General features: G+C 32.8%; 2 protein-coding genes across 3 annotated transcripts; one reads left to right on the plus strand and one right to left on the minus strand.

Moving 5' to 3' along the window:
• The first annotated feature begins 296 nt into the window (after positions 1-296).
• On the plus strand, positions 297-14,138 carry LOC136231829 (uncharacterized). The gene is made up of 4 exons (XM_066020801.1): positions 297-429; positions 2,233-2,351; positions 13,400-13,533; positions 13,653-14,138. The coding sequence occupies exon 4, from the start codon at positions 13,693-13,695 to the stop codon at positions 13,876-13,878; it is 186 nt and encodes a 61-aa protein (XP_065876873.1). The 5' UTR covers positions 297-429; positions 2,233-2,351; positions 13,400-13,533; positions 13,653-13,692; the 3' UTR covers positions 13,879-14,138.
• A 4,316-nt stretch (positions 14,139-18,454) lies between these two features.
• LOC136234069 (equilibrative nucleotide transporter 3-like) lies at positions 18,455-22,050 on the minus strand. 2 transcript variants are annotated; one of them, XM_066023830.1, is made up of 10 exons: positions 21,746-22,050; positions 21,515-21,588; positions 21,328-21,432; positions 20,302-20,457; positions 20,073-20,216; positions 19,870-19,975; positions 19,607-19,773; positions 19,347-19,507; positions 18,859-19,117; positions 18,455-18,767 (listed from the first exon to the last, which is right to left on the minus strand). In XM_066023830.1, the coding sequence occupies exons 2-10, from the start codon at positions 21,572-21,574 to the stop codon at positions 18,657-18,659; spliced, it is 1,269 nt and encodes a 422-aa protein (XP_065879902.1). In that variant the 5' UTR covers positions 21,575-21,588; positions 21,746-22,050; the 3' UTR covers positions 18,455-18,656. The 2 variants fall into 2 exon arrangements, with proteins under 2 accessions (XP_065879902.1, XP_065879903.1); XM_066023831.1 differs by lacking the exon at positions 21,746-22,050 and adding an exon at positions 21,658-21,720.
• Between the last annotated feature and the right edge of the window lie 2,179 nt (positions 22,051-24,229).

A 24,229-nucleotide genomic window follows, 5' to 3' on the forward strand; every position in this document is an offset into this window, starting at 1 on the left:
TCAATTTCCTTTAATATAATATAAGTTGTGTTTTTCATAAAAAAAAATGATCATCTCTTAACATACACGGATAAAAAAATTTATTTTTCCCTATTTTATTTTTCACCATTCCTATAATTCAAATTTATTATTTTTTGAAAATAATTTTTTTTTTTAAATAGCCAAGAAATTTAATCTTTTAAGTAATATATCACTTAAAAATCTATTACTTTATTCTTTATAGAAAAAGAATAAATAAAAAGAAATAAAAGTAAGATATATATATTGGGGTGGGCTTAATTAAAGGCAACCATACCCATTAGCCGATGTCTCTGAACCTAAAAGTCTGATATAAATATCCATAAGACTCGTTCTTTTTCTCTCATCTTCTTCGGTACAGCACTCTCACCACCGGCTTCAATAATTTCAGTTCTCTCCTCTTCAAATCTGGTAATTTTCTTTTCTCTTTGTATGCTCTCTCTTTCTTTGTTCATGCCATTTGATTTCACTGTGTTCATTATATGATCAATTTCGGGTTGCAGATTGATTAAATTATATGTAATTTTCGGGTCTTTGCTTTAGATTACTGATCTGTTCTGGTTTTCCTAAAGTTTTGCCCCAATTTTCAGATCAGATCAGTAATTCTGATCCCGATTTAGGATAGAAAGTCTAGATTACTGATCTGTTCTGGAAATTAATTGTCCTAAATTGGGATTTTCTTTTCTAAATTACTGGTCCATGAGATGGTGAGACTAAATCGCAGTATGTAAAACATGGAAGATAGGTGAATTGATTTATCTGCTTGATATATTAGAAGAAATTTGCAGAGTTTCTGAGTTTGATGTTGTTTCTTTTTTTAACAACTTTTTTCCTTTTTCGGTCTAATTTATTTCCTCAAACCAATTGTTTTCAATTTCTTTCCTCAATTTTTTTCTTTTCTTTCAGTTTTAATTTATTTTCTTTTAAAATTTGAAAGTTTTGTAAAGATGATTCAAGTTCGATTGATAATTTCTTCAGAGTGATCACATTCTTCACCTTTCAAATTTCAAGGATGTGTGGATCATGTCCGTTTGGCACGAAGAACCAGTTCTATATCCTTTCTCCCTCTATCATACTAAAACTGGCAAGAATTTAATAAATAATAAATTAAAATATAATAATGAAATTTATTTAATTGTTAAATGAATTTGAAAATAAATAGAATTTTTATACTTGACAAGTTGTAACAATTATGAGTTTTAAAATAAAATAGCATTTGTCTCTTGAAATTGTCTAAAAAGTTTAATTTACGAGTGATCATACGGTCCATTCAACTTGTATAAACTATCCAAATCAGCGCCTCCCGGCACACGAGCGCCTCGACCAAAAACGGATTTTGTTGACAATGAATCACCCCATTAGTTGTTGCTATGAAATTACCGGACGAGTCCCGTGAACAATTTCGTAACTAGTGCAATTCAGATCCGAGAACAATGCGCCATCTGTATTTACCTTGACAAAGCCCGCCTCCGGAGCAGACCAAACCCGCGCAGGAGCAGTTATATCAGGTAAGGGGGCAGACCGGCGGGCCGAAAGCTTGGCCTGCTTCCATGAATTTAGAAACGCAACAGCATTAGAAAACAGATATGCAGGCGCATTTGTCTGATTCTGTCACACCTTGTGGTTTCTGTCTGACCATAATACCCAGCAAATGGTAACAGCGAGCTCGATGTCTTCTTTTGAACAGCTTGTTAAGATGTGCTTCCAGAAGGCTTTAAAAGAGTAAAATTTGGGATTTCAGTTTTTTTGGTAGGATAAGGAAAGAAAAACAAAAAACCAGGACAAATTAGCCCGGGTGGAATTGATTTATAGAGATTGAGGAGAAGGGTAAAATAGGTATTTTATGTTTTAGAAGGAGGGAAGGAGAAAAAACATTGGTCAACGATCACAATGACCATTGGTGTTAAAAAATATAAAGTTCGATGGTTATACCGTAAGAATTGAAATTCAATGGTCATAATGTTGAAAAACAGGTAAAATTCAGTGGTCATGAGTGTAATGTACCCTTCAAAAAATATAGATTAAGATATATTAAAAGGAAAGTTTTTACTTGTTTAACTATCAAACTTGTTTTCTTTAATATTAGAACTGCATACTCTGATTTCGATCGTTTTGCTTTTTTTAAGACGTGTGTAATATATCTTTCGCATTTAATTTTTTTTTTTTTTTTTTTGTAACTGGGTGATCAATTGATTATATTTTATGAAAGTTCAGGAGGTTAACTGGATATTTTATGCAAGTTGAGAAGGCTATCAAGACATTTTGAAAGTTTAGAAGGCCAATCAAATTGTTTGGATAAGTTGAGGGGACAAATGATGTATTGAGCCACCAAAGTAAGTATACTTTGTTTTTTTTTTTTTTGGTAGGAAGTAAGTATACTTTGTTTTAATATGTGGTAAATGAAATTATAATAAAATAAATTATATTAAAAAATAAAGTAAAATTAAAATAGCACAAGGTAGAGAAAAATTATGTCAAATGAAGGATTTTCCATAAACATTCAATAAATCATTTTTCTTTCGAACTTGTCCAAAAAGTTTGATTGACTCTCTGAAGTTTTAAAGTATCTTATTAGCCACATGAACTTGCATAAAATGTTCATTTAGCTCTCTGAACTTGCATAAAATGTAATCAATTAATCGCTAGTTTGTAAAAAAAATCAAGTTAAATACGGAATACATATTATACGTGTCTTAGAACGTTATTACATAATTCACTAAATGAGTTTCGTAAAAATCAAGTATTTTATATGAAACTCGATTTTTAGGGAAGTTAGTAATTTTTTTTTTATAAAATAACAACTTTACATAAATTCAGCATTACTTTATATAAATGTCTACCATTAGAGGATTTATGTAAAGTTTAAAGATTTTATATAAACCGCATACTTTTCGCAAAGTTAGAATTTTTTTTTCCCGTAAAATAACAATTTTAAGTAAATTAAGTACCATTTTACGTACAATATCTAAATTTTTTACAAATTTTGTAACATTTATATACTTTTACATAAAGTAATTATTTTTTTTTGTTAAAATATTAATAAAAAATAGTTTTATTTTTAATTAATTTATAAATTAAGTAAATAAAACTAAATGATTTTCGTAAAAGTCAAATATTGTATGCTTGATGTTTTTAGGAAGTTAGTAATTTTTTTTATAAAAACAACTTTACGTAAATTCAGTCTTTTTATGTAAACTTTGTCTATCAGTAGATAATTTACGTAAAGTTGAAAGATTTTATGTAAACCTCATATTTTTCGCGATGCTAGAGATTTTTTTCCGTAAAATATCAATTTTACACAAATTAAGTTTCACTTTACGTAAAATGTATAAAACTTTTACAAATTTTGTAACTTATTTATACTTTTACGTAAATTAGGTATTTTTTTGTTAAAATATTAATAAAAATAATTTTATTTGTTAAGTAATATATATTTTATTTATAAATTTAGTAAATAACAATAAATAATTTTCATAAATGTTAAATATTTTACGCGAAAGTAGATTTTACATGAAGTTAGCAATTTTTTTATAAAATAACAACTTTATTCTTACTTAATATAAACTATGTCTCACTAGAGGATTTACGTAAAGTTGAAAGATTTTATGTAAACTTCATACTTTTTGTAATTAAGGTTGCAAATGAGTCGAGTCACTCATGAGCGACTCAGTGGTCTACTCAATAAAAGCTTGGCTCGATTTAGCTTGATTTGTAAATGAGTTTCTCGTGAGCACGATTTATTAGTTCAGTTCGTAAATGAGCCGAGATTAAGCAGAACAAATCTCGACTTTAAAGCTCGGGAGCAGGCTCGATTAGAAAATTTATAAACAAATTTTAGTTTTGTGGAAAACAATATAGTTTTGTGTTAGTTCACAAATATCTAAACTTAATATTATTTCGTTTGCTATTACATGAGTTCATATACAAACATAAGAAATGAGTAATAGACGAATTATTTGTAAATATCTTATTTATTTATTCATGAACTTTGCATGTGAGTTTGTTTATGTATACAATTAAAGAGCTATTTGCGAGCAAACTTCATAAATATAATTTACAATTTACTTACAAACAATTTATGGTTAGATAATTTTCTTAATGAACCAAGTTCAAAGAGGTTTTGGGCTCGAAACAAGCTCGAAGCTCGGCTCTACTTCGTTTACTTTCTAATGAGCTGAGCCGAGCTTGAGCAAGCTAAAGCTAGGCTCGGGTTTGAGCTCGTTAATTTTATACTAAGTCGAGATTGAGCAGGCCAAAGCTCAGCTCGGTTTCGAGCTCGTAACTTTTATAGCGAGTCGAGTTTGAGTATGCCAAAGCTCGGCTCGATTACAATCCTATTCGCAGTTAGAGTTTTTTTTTCGTAAAATAACAATTTTATGTAAATTAAATCCTAACTTACGTGAATTGTCATTACTTTACGTAAAATGTATATAACCTTTGTAAATTTTCGTAATATTTGTACACTTTTACATAAAGTAGTTATTTTTCGATAAAATATTAATAAAAAATAATTCTATTTGTTAATTAATTTATATTTTATTTAGAAATTTAGAAATTAACACTAAATAATTTTCGTAAAAGTCAAATATTTTATATGAAACTCGATTTTTGAGGTAGTTAGTTAATTTTGTTATAAAATAACAATTTTACGTAAATTTAGTCTTACTTTATATAAACTATGTCTATTAGTAGAGGATTTACGTAAAGTTAAAAGATTTTACATAAACCTCATATTTTTTTGTGAAGTGAGAGGTTTTTTTGTTTGTAAAATACAATTTTACATAAATTAAGTAGCATTTTATGTAAATTGACACTAATTTACATAAAATTAACAAAACCTCTACAAATTTCTGTAACTTTTTTACACTTCCGTAAATTAGTTATTTTTCGCTAAAATATTAATAAAAAATAATTTATTTCTTAGTTAATTTATAAATTTTGTAAATAACACTAAACGATTTTCATAAAAGTCAAATATTTTACGTGAAACTTGATTTTTAGGAAAGTTGGTAATTTTTTTTATAAAATAACAATTTTACGTAAATTTATTCTTACTTAACGTAAACTATGTTTATCAGTAGACGATTTACGTAAAATTGAAAGATTTTACCTAAACCTCGTACTTTTTCTGAAGTTAGAGATTTTTTTTCATAAAATAATAATTCTACTTAAATTAAGTATCATTTTACGTAAATTGAAACTACTTTACATAAAAATATATATAACCTTTCCAAATTTCCGTAATATTTGTACACATTTACGTAAAGTAGTTATTTTTTATTAGAAATTAATAAAAAAAAAATCATTTGTTAATTAATTTGTATTTTATTTATAAATTTAGTAAATAACACTAAATGGTAAAATTCAAATATTTTATGTGAAACTCAATTTTTGGGAAGTTCGTAATTTTTTTTATAAAATAACTTTATGTAAACTATGTCTTTCGTTAGAGGATTTATGTAAAATTAATTTTACGCAAACCTCGTACTTTTTGCAGTTACAATTTTTTTTCATAAAATAACAATTTTATATAAATTGACACTACTTTATGTAAAATGTATAAAACATTTACAAATTTCTGTAACATTTGGACACTTTTACGTAAAGTAGTTATTTTTCGTTACAATATTAATAAAAAATAATTTTATTTGTTAATTGATTTATATTTTTTTTTGAATGAATGTTGGGACGCGAAGGAAGTCCGGACATCCCAACTAGGTTGGCACCCCCGGTGCAGCCAACAACCCGAATATTATTAAAAAATGAAAATAGAATAGAGTACACCGGAGGAAGAAAAAATCAAGAAACAAAAAATAAAAAATTACAGAAAGCGAATATGAGCTACATTGCACAGATCGTCAAACAGGAAAGCCTGACAGAAATGAGGAGCAAAATTCCACCAGTGGTAATCAGCTGTCGATTGCCCAAAACCTGCGAGTCGATCTGTCGCCTGATTGCCTTCGCGAAAGATATGAGTAACTGTCCAATTCATATCATTGAGCCTAGCTAAGCAGTCGATCCAATCTTTTTTAATTTTCCAAGGAACCTCTCTCACTTTGTTTCGAAGCAGATGCACCGCATAGCTAGAGTCCGATTCAATCCATAGGCACCTCTAATTTCTTTCCCACGCAACCTTAATTGCATAAATGCTTGCTTTTAGCTCAGCCACATGTGCCGGTGAGTCCTGAATAGGGAATGCAAAGCTCCCAACAGCAAAACATCTGAAATTTCGGAAAACACCTCCCGCCCCAGCATTACCAGAACGGCTCGCTGCACCGTCCGTATTCACCTTGATCCACCCACTCGGAGGTGCAATCCATCTCACAGTCACAAAGTCCAGCTCAGGCGGCGGACGCACTCAAGCTGTAGCCAACCCGTCGAATTCAACTACAAAGTGCATCAATTTATATTTCAAATTTTGGATTGAAGGGAGATCACTATCAAATATAGCTCGGTTGCGAATGAACCAAATATACCAAAAGCAAGTGACTACAGAGTATATCCATCTTTTCCTCTTGCTTCTCCTAACACGGACCTCGCGGATGGCATAAAAAACCCATCAAAATCGTATAAAAAATAGCAGTTCACCTCATTAATATCAAAAATGAATTTCCACAGGTCCTTGGCTACCCTGCAATTTGCGAATAGATGCCCAAGTGTCTCGCCATCCTCTTTGCATAGCTCGCACCTTTGTTCAATCGAGATTCCCGGGGATTGAATCTGGGATTGCACTGCGATTCTGCTATGCAGAATCTTCCAGCAGGTGCCATCACGACTTGGAGGAATGAATGAGTTCCAAATGAACCTGCTCCAGTCCACTGCATTCCCTTGTTGCATCTCAATATAATAATCCCTTACCGTTAAATTCCCCGAGGCTGACGGTTGCCAAATGCAGCAGTCGTGATCGTTGAAAACCTCAATACCATGAATGTCCTCTTGCACATTTGTCGGTAAAGTCTCCAGATTGATCCAATTTCCATTCGTTCTGAGTTCATGAATAGGCTTGTACATGTTAGCCTGAGATTTTCTGGGGATGCTAATTTGATCAGCAATCACAGGCACAATCCATCTATCAGTCCAAAAATTTAATTCAGATCCCTCCCCAAACCACCAAACCGACTCAATCCTGACCTGATCATAAATCGCTCTCATGGAGGACCAAATAGAGGAATTTGTTATAGTCCGTCTCGCCAATCCAGATGTTTCAAGAAAGCGAAGTCGAAATAGAGAGGCGACATAGCTCTTACCTTGCAATAGCTCCCAACTGAATTTTGTAATCATAGCCATATTGAAGATTTTAAAATCCTTGATTCCCAGACCACCCTGCGCCATTTGCTGACAGCAGATTTTCCAAGGCACAGTTATAAATTTCCTGCTATCCCTATCCCTCGTCTAGAGGAAATTCCGAACCGCTTTGTTGATTTTAGCAATAAGAGTCGCTGGCCATTTATACAGAAGAAACGAGTGCACCAATGCACCAGTCAATGAAGCTTTGACTAAAGTGAGTCGTCCAGCAAATGAAAGAGATTTACCATGCCAGAGACTGAACTTGCTTAGGAACCTGTCAATTAGCGGCTGTAAGAATCGAGACCTAGGTGCTCCTTGAAACAATGGGACGCCGAGATAATTAAAAGGCAGTGAAGCAATCTTAATCCCAAGGATGTCAGAAAGCCGTATTTTACGAGCTGAGGGAATGAAGTTCCCATAAATAACCTGAGATTTGTCCCAATTCACAGCTTGACCCGAATTAGCCTCATAGAAGTTAAAAAGGTCCTTAATGCAGTTCATGTTTTTCAAAGAGGCTCGACAAAATATTATCATATCATCAGCATATAAGAGATGGGAAGGAAAAGCAGTGCTTCTGGTATAAAGCATAGGTTCAAGATTACCTTCAGTAACTAGCTTAGAATTCCATCTGCCAAGGAAATCTTCAGCAATTCCAAAGAGCGTGGAGGAAAGCGGATCTCCCTGTTGAACACCACAAGAGCATCTGAAGAATCCCTCAATTCCACCACTTAAGGCAATTGAGATTCTAGCTGATCTCAGAATTTCAAGAATCCAGTTTCTGAAATGCAAGGAGAAACCAAAGGCTTCAAGGACAGCCAGTAAGAAGTTCCAGTCCAGAGTGTCGAAGGCTTTTCTGATATCGATTTTCACAGCCATATTTCCCCCAAAACATTTCTTCTTAAGCATGTTTACCCCCTCAGAAGCAGCATCGATGCAATGATGAATACTTCTGCCAGCTAAGAAGCCAAACTGATTGTCAGATATTATTCTAGCCGCAATAGGAGCGAGCCTGTTAGAGAGAATCTTGGATATGATCTTGTAGTTGAAGTTACCCATAGTGACAGGACGGAATTGATGAATCTCGTTTGCTCCTTCAACCTTGGGAATAAGCACAATGATGCTAGAGTTCAGACCGGGAAGCATACAACCAGAATCAAAAAAGCTGAAAACCATCTGACAGACATCTGATCCGACAATATCCCAGGAGAGCTGTCCCTATTCATACCAAACGCAGCATTCCTAATCTCAGATTCCGACGGTCGCTCAATCAGACTATTATTGTCCATTTCCGTCACACTTTGAGGGATGACAGAGTTGACGGCCTCATAGTTAACATGCCTTATGCTGCCTCTAAATAGCGATTCATAATAGCTAACTACATGTTAGGATATAACATTCTCATCATTCACAATAGTGTCATTGATTAAGAGACTATCCAAAGAGGATTGTATCTTTCTAATTTTAGCCGACCGGTGAAAGAAGTTTGAATTCCTGCCCCCTGCTTTTAGCCATTTCCCCTGCTTTTGTCCCTGAGAAGTAACTCTTGCCTGTAAAGGTGAAGATCTAGATCTTGCTGAGCTTCCGCTTCCTGAGCAAAAAGATTATCATTCAATCCATCCCTGGAGATACTGGCCTGAACTGCTTCTAACTTGGACATGGCAGCATCAATATTATTATCAACTCGACCAAACACCTCTTTATTCCAGACCCTGAGCTTAGGCCGAATCGTTTTCAACTTGTGACTTAATAGCTGAGCAGGAGGTAGGGAGAGAGAGCAGGAGGACCAGTGATCAGAAATCAGTTTGTGCAGAGAACTATGAGTGGTCCACATTGAGAGGAATCGAAATCTTCCTTTTTTAGGGGAACCAGTAAGGCAAGACAGAATGATCGTGCTATGATCAGACTTGTTGCGAGGAAGAGCTGAGCAGCTTACCTTGTCCCAGCTATCCAGAAAGTCTTCATTGACCAAGGCTCTATCTAGCCTGCACTCAACATGGTCAGCTCCCATTCTACCGTTCGACCAAGTGAATTGCATTCCCGTGCTTTCCACCTCAGTCAAATCACCATTCCGTATGAAATCCCTGAAATCCCTGCAGCTGCTTGTAGACGGACTTCTTCCAGTTTTCTCATGCGCTCCTGTTACGACATTAAAATCCCCCAGAACAAGCCGCTTACCACAATCCCTAACTGCTAAAACAGAGTCCCAGAGAAATCTTCTTCTGCCAGAATTGTTGTTGCCATAAACAAAGGTGATCTGAAAGGATTCAGTGTTCAAACTATATCTGATGGTGATATGATGCTCATGACTGACAATAGTGGCACATCTATTGCTACTACCAATCTTAGAAAAAAGCCAGATAGAATTATTTGCATTTTGTGAGATAAATTGCAAGCCAAGAGAAGTCCAGAAGACACCAGGAACTTTATCTAATTCAACCATCGGCTCAGCTAAACACACTAAATCAGGATGATTAGACCTGCAAAGAAGTCTAAGAGCCCGTTGGGTACCCTGGTTATGGATCCCCCTGCAGTTCCAGTACAGAATAATCATGTGCATTTGTCAGGAGAACGCACTCGCCCTTTCATACAAGAGTCGTTCGTTTTGGCCTTAGGTTTTTTACGGTTTGTAATCCATTCGCTGCCTTCAGCAGCAAAATCATTCACAATATTGACCTCCCTATTAGCTGATCTAATCACATGTTGTGTCCATTCCGGAGATTCAGATAAGAAGTTTACCTCATTTGGAGTATTCTTTGGCAGCTCGCCCCCCTCAAAGTCTGAATCTGATCGACTGACTATTTCATTGTAATCACCCCATCTAGCATTTTCAGCCTTGTCCCCATCGAGTGCCTTCCCCTGATCATCAGGTTTGCGCACAACCAGCTGCAGGGAGTTAGTCAAAATCTTGTCTTCATTTACGGCCTTCTCATTCTGCAAAATATCTATAGGTTCAGTATGATTCGCATGCTTGGGGCTTTCGCCCACCTCTATTCCTCTGTGGTTTTCCCTTCCGGCTCTGTTGATTATTATCAACCCTTCTTCGACATTGCGCAACGAATGTCCGATTGCCGAGCAATTACTACACAGCATCGGAAGATTCTCATATTCCAAATAGATCCATTATTTATGGTTATCCGTATCAATGCGAAGCTTGTATTGAACATCTCGAGTCAGCTCCACATCAATGAGCACTCTGGCATTGGGGGCAGTTGCCCCCACTGACATTTATATTTTTTTTAAAATCCAGGTATTAATTTTGAAGTTTTAGTGCTTTGCCCCGCTCAGGTTTAGGGTTTATTGGTTTTATAATTGAGGATGAAGAATGATTTTAAATTTAAGATTTTATTTTTACTTTTTTAATTCTGTTTTAAAGCAAAACAACATCGTTTTATTTAATTAGAACTATGTCGTTTTATTTACAACAAAAATAAAAAGTAAATATTTAAATGTAAAACTAAATAGGTTCTAATCCCTGCAAAAAAAAAAGGTTCTAAAACAAACCATCGGTCTCTCTTACTCTCTTTAATCTATTTAGTTCTTCTTCCTGAATTCCTCTTTCTTCTTAAGTCTAAATTGAAATCTCTAATCCTAAGTAAGATTAAATCAAAATCGACAGCCAATCCCTCCGTAATTGGATCGTTGGTCCAGCACTCCATCTAGATCCTATCTGCTTTGGTATTTTTTTGCTCCTACTTGAATTTTGATTTGATATTTCTGCTACTATTTTACTTGAACTTGAGCTTTGATCCCTGGTTTTCTATAATTATTATTTTTTGGATAAAAATTATTTTAGTCGTATTGTTGCCCCCATGGGGGAGAAATCCTGGATTCGCCCCTGCCATTAACCGCATTTTGGTCAAAGTGTATAGGAACCCCGACAGCACTAGCAATATTAGCAATGATTCTAGTATCCCAGAATTCCCACGGCAGGTTGTATAGCCTTACCCATACCTGCGCAGAGGTGGACTTGTGCAAATCCGGGTTGAAACCAGGGGTCCAAGGTGAGAATCTGATAATGCCCGGCTTCAGCGAAATTGCCCCATGACCCCAAATTGCTTGGAGTGCTCTGGCATCTGGCATGATGATTTGATAGAAACCTTTCCCAAGTGATATCAACTTCCAGTCTAGGTTTCATTTCCAAACCTGGTTCAATTTCTGTTTGAGCTCAGCGTGTCTCTAGGGCCGATCCCCTTTGTTCAGCGTGATTCTCCCAATCACCGAATGTTGTACATATTTAATTCTCTCCTCATAGATGGCCTGAGGGATTTTAACCGCCATGAAACCTCCCTCCTCGGAGATCAGCGGCTGCATCGGCGCCGGAATCGCCGTAGCAGGAATGGATTTCTTTAGGGCCTCCGCAAAGGAAGGCGAAGCCTTGGTTGAGTTCTTTTTTATTTCAGAGACATCGGAGGAAAAGCGAGCGAAAGCCTCTCTTCCGAAGTGGTGAGCGATAGCGAACGGCGCATCGCCGGCCACCTTAGAGCAAGACGCGGCCATGGATTTAGGTCATCGCCAGGAAATTCAACTAATTAAATACACCTCTCCCACACAATAGCTTGTTAATCCAAACCAAGAGAGAGCCACAAGAATCAAGAAAACCTCAACCACACCCAAACAGCAAGACAGTTCAGCGGCAAACCAGTAGATAACTGTTGTCGACCGCCGCATGGAAAACGCCGACGCCGCCAATACCCTCACCACCGGAAGGGGAAGATCTCACTGGCTAGGATTTAGTGCCGTCGCCGCCAACGCCCAAAACCTCTCCTGCGGCTTTCGCCTTATAGAGTCTGTTTTATTTTGTTGACTGATTTTTTTTTTGGTAGAAGTTGACTGATTTTTAATATTATTCTTTCATTTATATTTTATTTATAAATTTAGTAAATAACAATAAATGATTTTCGTAAAAGTCAAATATTTTACGTGAAACTCAATTTCTCTGGAAATTAGTATTTTTTTTACGTAAATCTCATACTTTTCGTGAAGTTAGAATTTTTTTTTATCGTAAAACAATAATTTTATGTAAATTAAGTCCTACTTTACGTAAATTGACACTACTATACGTAAAATGGATATAACTTTACAAATTTTTGTAACTTCTTTACACTGTTACGTAAATTAGTTATTTTTCATTCAAATATTAAAAATAATAATTTCATTTGTTAATTGATTTCTATTTTATTTATAAATTTAGTAAATAATACTAAATATTTTCGTAAAAGTCAAATATTTTACATGAAACTTGATTTTGGGTAAGTTAGTAATTTTTTTTATAAAATAACAAGTTTATGTAAATTTAGTTTTACTTTACGTAAATTATGTCTATCGGCAGAGGATTTACGTTAATTTCAAAGATTTATGTAAACCTCATACTTTTCTCGTGAAGTTAGAGATTTTTTTCGTAAAATGACAATTTTACATATTACTTTACGTAAAATTGATATAAGTTTTACAAATTTTTGCAACTTCTTTACACTTTTATGTAAATTAGTTATTTTTCGTTAAAATATTAATAAAAATAATAATTTGTTAATTATTTTATTTATAAATTTAGTAAATAACATTAAATGATTTTCAAAAACATCAAACATTTTAGTGAAACTCGATTTTTTGGGAGGTTAGTAATTTGTTTTATAAAATAAATTTTATGTAAACTCAGTCTTACTAATTTCCGTAACATTGCATAAATTTACGTAAAGTAATTATTTTTTATTAAATGCAGAAGATGTATTCCACGAATCTTAGAATTTTATTACATAATTTAAAAATTGATTAAAAATGAAGTTATTACTTGGATCGTTTTACTTTTTTTTATGACGCGTGCAATATATCTTCCGAATTTAACTTACTTTATTTGCAACCAAATGATCAATTGATTACATTTTGTGTAAGTTTAGGGGGTTAACTGAACATTTTATGCAAGTTGAAGGGATATTAGGATACTTTTGAAAGTTTAGGCACCAATCAAGTTTTTTTTGGGACAAATTTAGAACAAATGATATAATGAAGCCTTCTAAATTTTTATAACATTTGTACAAATTCAGTAATTTACAGTTCATTTCCCAAAATTAATTTGGTGGGTCTTTAATTTTATCAGCAAGGAAATTCTTTCCAATTCAAGATCTAGCAATCTCTATCTGATTCCTACCACCACCGTAGCCGGCCAGTTTCTCCCTTTGCTAGATCGACGGCTCCAAAACCTCAACCTCTCTTCCGCTTCCTCAAATCCAGGTTCTCTTTTATTATTTTCTTTTTGTGCATCTCACTTTTGTTTCAGTTTAATTTACGCAAAAATAGCTTATACAATTATTGAAATTGAAGAAGTTTTGGGCTGATTGTCTCTGCTCCAGTGCGAACATCTTGTAAATCGGAACAACAAGAAGGAATTAAATGGCGGCATTAACGACTGCATTAATAGCAGTTGCAGGAGTAATACTTGGTTGGATTGCCATTGAAATGGCTTGTAAACCTTGCCTGGAGAAAGGCCGTGAAGCCATCGATCGTTCTCTTAATCCTGATTACGATCCAGATGACGATGCCCAAATCCGCTCTCCTCTCAATCCTAACCCTAATTAAAAACCCCCAAATTATGTTCACTCCTCTCCTTCTTCCGCTTCGATTAAATCCGTTTGATCGCTTCTTGTTTTCGATATGTATGAGATCATCGTACTCGGAAACATAATTGTTGTTGTTAATTGAATCCTTTTGAAGTTTGAATTATGATTGAGAAGAATGTGTTTTTCTCTTCAGTTTTCGGATTGTTAATTTGTAATTTCTTGAAATATTAGCCCCAGAATTCTCTATTCTATCTAAAACAAAGACAAAAATTGTTGTTAGATTCTGTTTGGTTCAGCTGTTTGTTATTAGCTATCTTTAATTAGTGTTTGGTAAAATTATATTGAACTATTGCCGTTCAGATTTAAAATATCTAAAATGGATATGTTTTAAATTAATCAACGATGAAATTATAAAAAGAAAAATGTAAAAAAATATCTATACCATAACGTTTACAACTAGGAATAACATCTAAAATGGTGATATTTTACTCCTAACATTAGTAAGTTTGTTGATTTCAGATATTATTTGAAAAAATAGATATTTTATTTTTTATTCTACATCAATTGCGCATATAATTTCATATTTTTTTGTGATTTAATAATAAAATTGAAAATCAATATTATAAATTTGGCAAAATATTTGAATTTTTTTATCCAACCCGTGTAAAAGATTATATATATATATATATTATTTTCTTAAAAAAAATTCACGTCTAATTATATGTTTGTGATCTGTTACTAATAATGATAAAATGGTGTACGTGTGAAGTGTAGATGACAATATTAATAATCAAAATCACAGTTTAATAAATTATTTCTCAAATTGATCCAATTTGTCAATGTTCGAGGTAAAATTGCTTTTGGCTGCCAATATTAGGGGTATAAATGCACAATTTCAAATGTTAAGGGTAAAATTACTCCTAGCCATAAATGTTATGAGTATTTTTGCACCTTATCCTATTATAAAATAAAAAATGTATTACATAAATTAATAAAACTAATCTATATAAAAAATAAAAAATTTATTTAACGCAACAAAACTTTATTCTTTCGGTAATTATGTTGTAGAAATATAAATAATGTTAAAGAATAAACATGTTTTATGAAAAAAATAACAACAAAATTTTATTCTTTCGATAATTTTGTCAATAACAAATAACTACAAACTACTGTTTATGAAAAGCTCCAAATAGAAGCTTTTCGTGAAACGCTCCAAAACGCTGTAATTTCCAGAGAAAATGCTAAATGTTGCGGTTATATAAACCTAACCGAACGCTATATTTCATACGGTTTGGAGTGAAACGCTAAAGGCTTCTCTGAAAAGCTAAAACAAACACCCACTTAGTTTGGATTTATGTAAAGTTGAAAAGTTTAGCCGTGAACTTCAATTTAAGTCTTATTTTACATAAATTATGTCTAATATTAGTAGATTAATGTAAAATTGAAAGGTTTTACAGGAACCTCAATTTTTTTTCGCAAAGTTGAAGATTTTTCTTATAATATAACAACTTTACGTTAATTAAGTCTGACTTTACGTTAATTATGTACAATAGTAGATGATTTACATAAAGTTGAAATTTTTTACAGATAGAAATTATTTTTTTAAATAACAATTTTACGTAAATTAAGTTTCATTTTACTTAAACTATATCTAACAGCATAAGATTTATGTAAAGGTTTTGCGTGAATTTCAAATTTTTCGCGAAGTTAGAATTTTTATTGTAAAATAACAACTTTACGCAAATTAAGTCTAAATTTACGTAAATTATTATGTAAAATTGAAAGGTTTTACAGGAACCTCAATTTTTTTCGCGAAGTTAAAGATTTTTTTTTTTAAATTTGCGCAATGTGCTTACATTAAAGAAGAAAGAAAAATCCCCACCAGACCCGGATGTGATTCGAACCCATGACCTCCCAATGTATAGATAAACTCTCAACCACTAGGCTAAGAGCTTCACGTAATATAATAGCTTTACGTAAATTATGTGTAATAGTAGATGATTTACATAAAGTTGAAAGATTTTACAGTTAGAGATTATTTTTTTAAATAACAATTTTACGTAATTTAAGTCTCATTTTACTTAAATTATATCTAACAACATAAGATTTATGTAAAGGTTTTGCATGAATTTCGATTTTTTCGTGAAGTTAGAAATTGTTATTGTAAAATAAAAACTTTACGCAAATTAAGTCTAAATTTATGTAAATTATGTCTAAAAATAAAATATTTACGTAACATCCAAGGTTTTACGTGAAACCTTTTTTTTTTTTTTTGCAAAGTTAATGATTTTAGAAAAAACAACTTTATGTAAATTACGTCTAAAAATAAAGGATTCATGTAAATAATGAATATATTATCCCCACTATTGTAAGTAGAAGATTGATGCCCTCTGTAGTTAACAATGATGTTTCGTATTCTAACTTACGTTTCTTCGTTTGTGTAGATCTTTTTCTCACGATGTAGATTGTTTCATTCTTTTTCATTCTAAGTAGTATGCATTTTTTTTTTCATACTTAGAATAATACCAAAGATATTATTTTACACTAATTCGATAAATATTTATCTCATTTAATTAATCAACATTCGTAGGGAATATCACCACTGTAATAAATAATAGTTCAAAGTATTGTGTACAGTGCTATCATCAAAATACTCTAAGAGTCAATAAAATTATTAAAAAATACCCCTACATAACTTTGTCAAACGGCTATAATTCATCTAATTTTAAGTTTGTTCGCAAACTTGAGCAAGTCCTTTACAGGTTAAAACAAGCAGAGAGACAGCGATATAAGGAATTTACCAGCTTGCTCTAACCCTAGGCTTTAAGAAATATTCCAACATGTATTTAAGAGTTGCAGTCTACTTTTCCCAATAGAATTTTTATTTCAACTTGTTACAAATATTTAGTACAAGGCTGTTAGCGGTGAATTCTTCACAACTTGTATGTGTGGATTAATGGATATGTAATTTTGAAGGGATCCACCAAAAAAAGTCAAACATTCATAAGATACCTACATTTAAAATTGTTTACGCATAGATGGAAGTGATTCTCATCCTTCAATTGTTCATATTCATCATTTAGTTATTTTTCAAGACTAATGTTGATATCTAGTTAGTCTAATATGATATAACATATATAATATGTATAGATAGGAGATCATATGGTGATCATACTATTTGTTAATCTAACGAATTCGATGAATTCCTGCTAAAAATTCCCATTAAAATACTACGAGTTGATGAAAATTACTATGGACTAGTCTCCCACTTCCAATAAAAAGCAACTGGACTGGATATAATATGAGTTGGGGACTAGAACATATATGGATAGAACTTGTAGCGGGGTCTTGAAAACCAAATAATTTCAACTGGGTTTTTATCCCTTTTTAGGTTCATTTGGTTTTCTATTGGTTGGATTTCCGTTTATCTTGGAAAAAGTTTCATATCTTTATTTTCCTCTCAGTAAATACTTTTTTCTTCACAATCTTTCTATGGGATCGTTGGTCTATGTGTTAGTTGTTATTTGTGGTGCATAATTTTGTGGAATGTGGGTGGGGTTATGGTATCAGAAGCCAATGGACTGTTCCTTTGACTCTTAGTGATGAGAATTTGACAAAATTGATCAAAAAGTAGCGGAATTGGCCTATTTTTTTCATATTGGCCTTATTAAAAGTCTTGTTAATAAGGAAATTTTCTTTCTTGATTGTCGATAATTAATTCATTCCTTCTTAAAATTAAGGGTTTATTCTTAAATCATTTGCTAGGTCAGATGAGAGTAAAAGTTTATTTTCAACTCGTATAACTTTTTAGATTTGTAAGGATTTATTCTAGATTTTTTTTTAGTGAAGTCATCATTTGATGTTTTTTATTTCATACATTGCACGAAATTTCACACTATGTTTTTAGTAATTTCAATGTCAAAATGTTCGATTATAATACACCTAGAACAACCAAGACAATACCATGTGTCAACAATATCGTGCTAGATCAATAAATATCAAGTTCGGTAAAAACTTCATTAGCACTATGATCATAGCAAGAGTAATCCACATAAATGCGTTGTGGAATCCATAAATAAACGATATATTCTCATTAGTTCTTAACTCCAAGTCGGCTTTTAAATTTCCAGAAACCACGTTATATAGCCAAAGGAAATAGCCCACGCCAAAAGCATCCCAAGCGCTGCTAATGTGGCTACTAAGCTTTTATTTTTTTTTACCGAAAGCTCCTACTGAGATGAGAAATTCCCCAATAAATCTGCTAGTACAAGGTGAACTCATATTGGCCAAAGTAGAAAAGACGAAAATGGTGGAGAGATTCGGCATGATGCTCACTAAACCTCCTTAATATCTAACAAGTCGAGTCTTATGTCGGTCATATAGAACACCAACTATACGTATTTAAAACTCTTGTAGCATAGTATAATTTCTCGCAACTCAAATTTTGACACGTATAACACTAACATATGTATCGTTAAATTAGTTGCTCTAGTCATTCCAATTAGCATTCTAGCACCGAAATGCTGATTCTTTCGCCAAGATCGGCCACACAAAATCAATAAAAGATGAGAAATTGTTCACAAAAACACCATTAATAAAGCTAATCAATATTGCCATAGAAAGAAGAACTAAAACCAATTCCAATGTGCTATTTACAAAATTAATTCCTAAAAAATTGCTGTATGAAAGCTGAAAAGAACTAATTTACTCAGTTATTTCTTGAACCTAATTTGCTTGGTGTAATCAATCACAAAATGGTTGCCATTTTCACAACCATAACCAAACTTTCTTTGCCTCTCAGAACTTTTCCTTTCCTATAATCCAAAGCCAATCCAGAGCAACCCCTGCAAATATACCTCCTAATAGAAACACTACAAGCAAATTTCCAAGAGCATTCGCCTCCGGACCCTGCAAAAACAAATTACAAAATCTCGTATTTAGTTGTCAAAACCAGACCGGTCAAAGATTAGAGGTTCCGTTAACAATTTGTGCTACTAACCTTGTATCCTTTGGGGGCCACTGTGATGACACAAACAGTAAGATAACCATTTGTTAGTCCTAGAAAAGATGTTAGCAATATCATCCATCCTTGATCACCGTATTTTGCAGTGAAGTAGAATGCGGGAACTAGTAGAAACCGCGCAAGAATCACTATCATTAGTCCTTTTCTGTTCTCCAATTTCAACCATTTTATTAGCGGAACGTATCTTCCTATCAGATCCAAGGCATTGTACATTGCAATTAGAACAAGCGCATACCTGATACACGGACAGTAGTCATATTTAGACTCAATCTTGTTATAGACATCATGTTTCGAGGCGGATTTACAGGGGGTCAATGCACAATTTAGGAAGAACTAAAGAAAAATTATATTTACAAACAGGAATTTCCATCGCTTGAGATAAAATTTCCGTCGTAATTACAGCAAAATAAAGATTTGGTACCAAAAATCTACAATTGTTAACACATTGTCATCCCTTGACTTACCATGTACCCAATTTGTGCTGGCCGGTATTTTCGTATAAGAATCCGGGGAAAATCGATAGTGTCAACACGTATATCAGAAATAAGTCCAATGCATAATCGATATTTTTGAGAAATAATTGTTTGGTGCTCAATCGTTCCGTCTGTTTCGAATCATCTTGGTCCTGAAAAACACCAAGTTCAATAGAATTTAACAATGTCCCTTAATTAACTTGATATAATTACCATAAAAAAGAAATTAAGGGAGGTGATTAGTGAATTACTTCTGGTTTATGGATTCCAGCTGCGGCGAGATCAGCTGAAACAGTTTTTGATCCTTCGGAGGCTGCTTTTGCTCGGTAATATTTCACTATTGACAGCTTAGGGAAATAGAATGAATAGAGCAGAATACAAAGAAACTCCATGAAAGTGGATATTGCTAGGAACAACACTGCAAAAAGTTGAATAAAGTACGGTTATTAGCGATCATATATGGTCACTAAATAAACTAATTACCGACGAAATGGTGAAGAAAAGAGGCACTTACTAACTCCCTTTCGGAGCCCGTCGTTGGCTTTATCAAAAGCTGCTTTTGTGATTAGCCTCAAACCAGATGTGAGAGCACCTGATGCAGCCAATCCAGCAAAAAAGGACTGCAAATTTTGTATGAAAAAAAACCACAATCATCAAAATGTCAAAACGCAAAACGCAAAACCACAACGTTAAATAAAGAATTGAAAGAAGACAAACTTGAAGGAATTCAGGGCACATGAAAGACAAATCTCCAGTCATTCCACCTTGAACATGAGCATCTGCAACTCCAAAAAGAGCAACAATAGCACATATGCCAAGAAACGGACCAATTCCGCCTTTTCCGGATGTAAATACATCCAACTGTCATAAAAACATTGGTTCAAAATTTATGAGAAATGACTTGTGACATTAATTAGAAAAACAGATCAATATGAACACAACTTACAAGCAGAAGCATCAAAGTAGAAGCTGTGAAGAGTATGTATCCTGCTATAATTCGCTTTCGAGTGTTGATCTTTGCTTCATTGTAGGCAAGTACAACTATAATCCCAAGTGCAAATGGTTGATAAACAAGAGTAAGCACCCTTGAAGGATGATAGTCCTTCAAAATTGGAGAAAAAATCCATTGTCAAAAACAGAGAAATTGAACCTTATTTATATGATAGTAAAAGAAAGAAAAAAGAACTCTGTGAATTGGAAATGTAGCGTTAATTCTCAGCAGTTCAAGAAACCCCCTTTTTTTCCTAATACATAGACAACCCTTCCAAGATGGACATAAAAGCCGAACAATCGAACTTTGAACGATTGATTAGAGTGATGCACGCTTAAATTTGTTTAAATTGATCTATTAGTCGTATGAACTTGCTTAAATCAATCTATTAAGCTCTAAACTTGCTTAAAAGTGATCTATTAAGCTCTAAACTTGCTTAAAAGTGATCTATTTAAGCTCTAAACTTGCTCAAAGTGATCTATCTAAGTTCTAAACTTGCTCAAAGTGATCAATTAAGCTTCTAAACTTGCTTAAAAAAGTGATCTATTTGAACTTACTTAAGCGAACTACTTAAGGTCTAAACTTGCTTAAAGTCTAAAAAATGGCCTACTTGTTACTAGTGTTTCCCCATTTCGTGTCCATGTCCATATCTGTTTTCATTTGAAGGCTATTTTATAAAGGTTATGTGTTAGAAATAACAGTTTCCCATGTCCGTCTCACTCTCTGTTTCCGTGCAACATAGAAGCCTACTTATCCTCTGAAATTTAAGCTCTGAATTTGATTAAAGTGGCACCTTTAATCCTAAACTTTTTTAGAGTTAGGCATGTTTTAAGAAATTTTAGCTAAGAAATGGTGGACACGAAAAGAGTTTCCGTGCAACATAGCACAAGACTAGTAGGTCATTTTCAAAGTTGAAGGGGTCATGTTATGAAAATCTGAGAGAGCATTATAAAAAGTAATAATCATAAAAGAAACACTCACAGCAAACAATTGGTAGTAATAATCTTCAATCGTCAGCATACTATTCCATGATATAAGTGATCCCAGCCCCAAAAACCAACAAACGATTATTGCTTTTGTTTTCCCCTGCACATCATAATTTTCAATTAATTAATCACAAAACAACTCAAATTCCAATTGCTAAAACTAAATTACGCCCAATATTAACCTCAAGCCTTGCTGGATTTCCTTCCCCACCATAAGTTTCCATGGCCGCCACTGACCCCATTCAAAATTACCACCCTGAAAAAAAAACCCAATCTCAAAAACCCCCAAATTTCAAGAAAAATTTAGATTCAGAATTCAAATTACCTCAAAATGTAGAAATTTATGAACGCAATAACTCTCATTTAATCGAAAAACCGTATCCAATGAAAAGAAGAATCAGAGTCGGACATACCTTTAAATCCAATCGAGGTTGGATGGATGGGTGGGTGGACTGCAAAGTAGTGTGTGAAAACAAAATATGAACAAATGTCTTGGAATTTTCAACGATAACTGCTTGATGGTGAAACAATCGGAAAATTAAGAGAAGATGAAATCAACAAATTCATAATCTTTTCATAATTTTAGAATCTTTCACAGAGAATTAATGGAGGTAGATGCTGAGTTTTAAGGAAAAAACAGGTGTGCTTTTGCGTAGAGGAATAATTCTAGTTGTGTTGAATTAGGAATCTTTTAACGGTAGAATCCAATCCTAATTCTACTACTATTAATTAGAGTAGATATTTAGTTTTAAAAATTTATCAGAATTTTTGATTTTTTTTTTTTTTTAAAGAAAAATTTAGTATCTCCCAAATGTCAATCTGCAAAAAGGAAAAATATGTCCTTATCATATGGGTCCAGTTGTAGAGTGATTTGTTTATCCTGTAGCAATAATTGGAATACTATTTTTAAACTAAATTTTGTATTTTCTCAATATAAAATTTAAAGATGTGATGTGAACCTAAGAATAATATTGAATTTCATAAATTTAGATCCTGATTATTATTTTTCAACTCTTGAGACTGATTTAAATGAATGTTGGATAAAGTAATAACTTCGTTTATATAATAAATTCTTTCGGTTCCGACTTAGGTCAATGGATTAAAGTAATAACCCCGCTAAATGCATTAAGTAATAAAAATATTTAAATCCTTAAATGCCCAATGAAAATATAAATTAATAATTATTGAATTACATACAATATATATATATAGACCAAAACCTTTCAATCAATTAACTAAAAGTCATTTCTTCTAAAAAAAAATGCATCTATAGTTAATTGATTTTTGTCAGTTAAAGTTGATTTCTTTACTTCTTTCAAATGATAAGAAATCATTGGAAGAGAAAAAAAAATGTGTACTTGGAATATATCTTCTACCTTTTATAGCTAAATACTGAACTTTTTCATTTGTTATGTACATGAACTTAGTTTTTTTTTTTTTTTGATGAACTACATGAACTTAGTTTTAAATGCATTAAGTTTCACCAAAAAAATTAAACGTCTCTAGATTCAAGTAATACTTTAATTGATATCTTTTGATTTTTCTTACCACATACAATGTGTGCATTTTACAATGAAAATTTATCCATAAAATAATAAATATTGATTTATCGATAAATGAATAATTTATTCATTTATCGATAAATAAATAATCTCGCTTAATGAATATTTTTTTTCGGTCCCAAGGATATGCATTTATCGAGGTTTTACTGTAGGTTTATTTTATCTTTTCGGATGAGCGTTTAGTGTTTCACTTTAAAACGCAGAAAATATAGCATTTGGTTAGGTTTATATAACCGCAACGTTTAGCATTTTCATTGGAAACTGCAGCTTTTTGGAGTTTTTCATGAACAGCTATTTATAGTTATTTGTTATTGACAAAATTACTTTCTTATTTCCAAAATATGTTTCTTCTTTAACGTTATCACTATTTCTATAATATAATTTCTGAAAGAACAATGTTTTATTGCGTTAAATAAATTTTTTATTTTTATTTTAAATTATTTTTATTAATTTATGTAATATATTTTATAATGTATTTACTGTTTAATTTAAAATATGTTCATATTAGACAATTTTTGGATGCCATTATTAGTGTAAGTGCTACTTTTTTTAGCAAAAAGGTACCGAGGTTTTGCATCTTGAAGTAATTTGCCAACTTAATACACATGTTTACCAACTCTTCCTTCCCTTTTCAATACAAATGCACTCAGGATCTATTTGGTTACTTGCATTTTGTTGTTCCTGTTTATTGATTGCCTTTGGAAAAAACTGCTTTTTATAAATAAAAAAAAACTACTTTTTAACTGTAAAAGGCAAACATGACATAAGTAACCAAACACTAAAAACTCTACTTTTTAAAGTGAAAAGACAAATAAGAGGTGAAAAGTAGGTAAACAAACACCCCTTTATGATCATATGGCTTACGCCTAAATATACAGATAACAGACCTCTTAGCTCTGGCTTGGTCAAAACATGTATTTCTTTCAAGTACTCCTTCAACTCTCTAAAAGCATTTTCGCATTCTAGCATGAATTGAAAATTCTTGCATGCTCTCAAATTTTTGAAAAGAGGGTGTAACATCATGATCTAATACCATGTAGATATTGTCCATTTTGACTTAAATCCAACACTTTGGGTCTCACGAATTTAAAATGCGTCTACATGTATTGAATTCTTATCTTACTAATAAACCCAAGTAACTCCTTCTCCATTTTCGATGTGGGATTCAGTTCATTCATATCCCCATTGCCATCTCTTAGGGTCGCTCCTTGCTCGGGCCTTCTACCTCGGTGCCACCCACTCCAGATCAGGTCGTTACAGGCACACTAGCTTCCGTCAGGTTCATCCTTGAACCACACATCATATGTGGAGAGTTAGCTTTGATACTAGTTGCAA

The sequence above is a fragment of the Euphorbia lathyris genome, chromosome 6 (assembly GCF_963576675.1).
Source record: "Euphorbia lathyris chromosome 6, ddEupLath1.1, whole genome shotgun sequence".
NCBI lineage: Eukaryota > Viridiplantae > Streptophyta > Magnoliopsida > Malpighiales > Euphorbiaceae > Euphorbia > Euphorbia lathyris.

Bases quoted from the DNA above. Each gene is read 5' to 3' on its own strand.
- LOC136231829 (XM_066020801.1), top strand. From the start codon at position 13,693: ATGGCGGCATTAACGACTGCATTAATAGCAGTTGCAGGAGTAATACTT.
- LOC136234069 (XM_066023830.1), bottom strand. From the start codon at position 21,574: ATGGGGTCAGTGGCGGCCATGGAAACTTATGGTGGGGAAGGAAATCCA. The intron at 19,508-19,606 runs GTAATTCACTAA...GGTGTTTTTCAG, and splicing joins CTGGAATCCATAAACCAGAA to GACCAAGATGATTCGAAACA. The intron at 19,118-19,346 runs GTAAGTCAAGGG...TCCGTGTATCAG, and splicing joins CAGCACAAATTGGGTACATG to GTATGCGCTTGTTCTAATTG.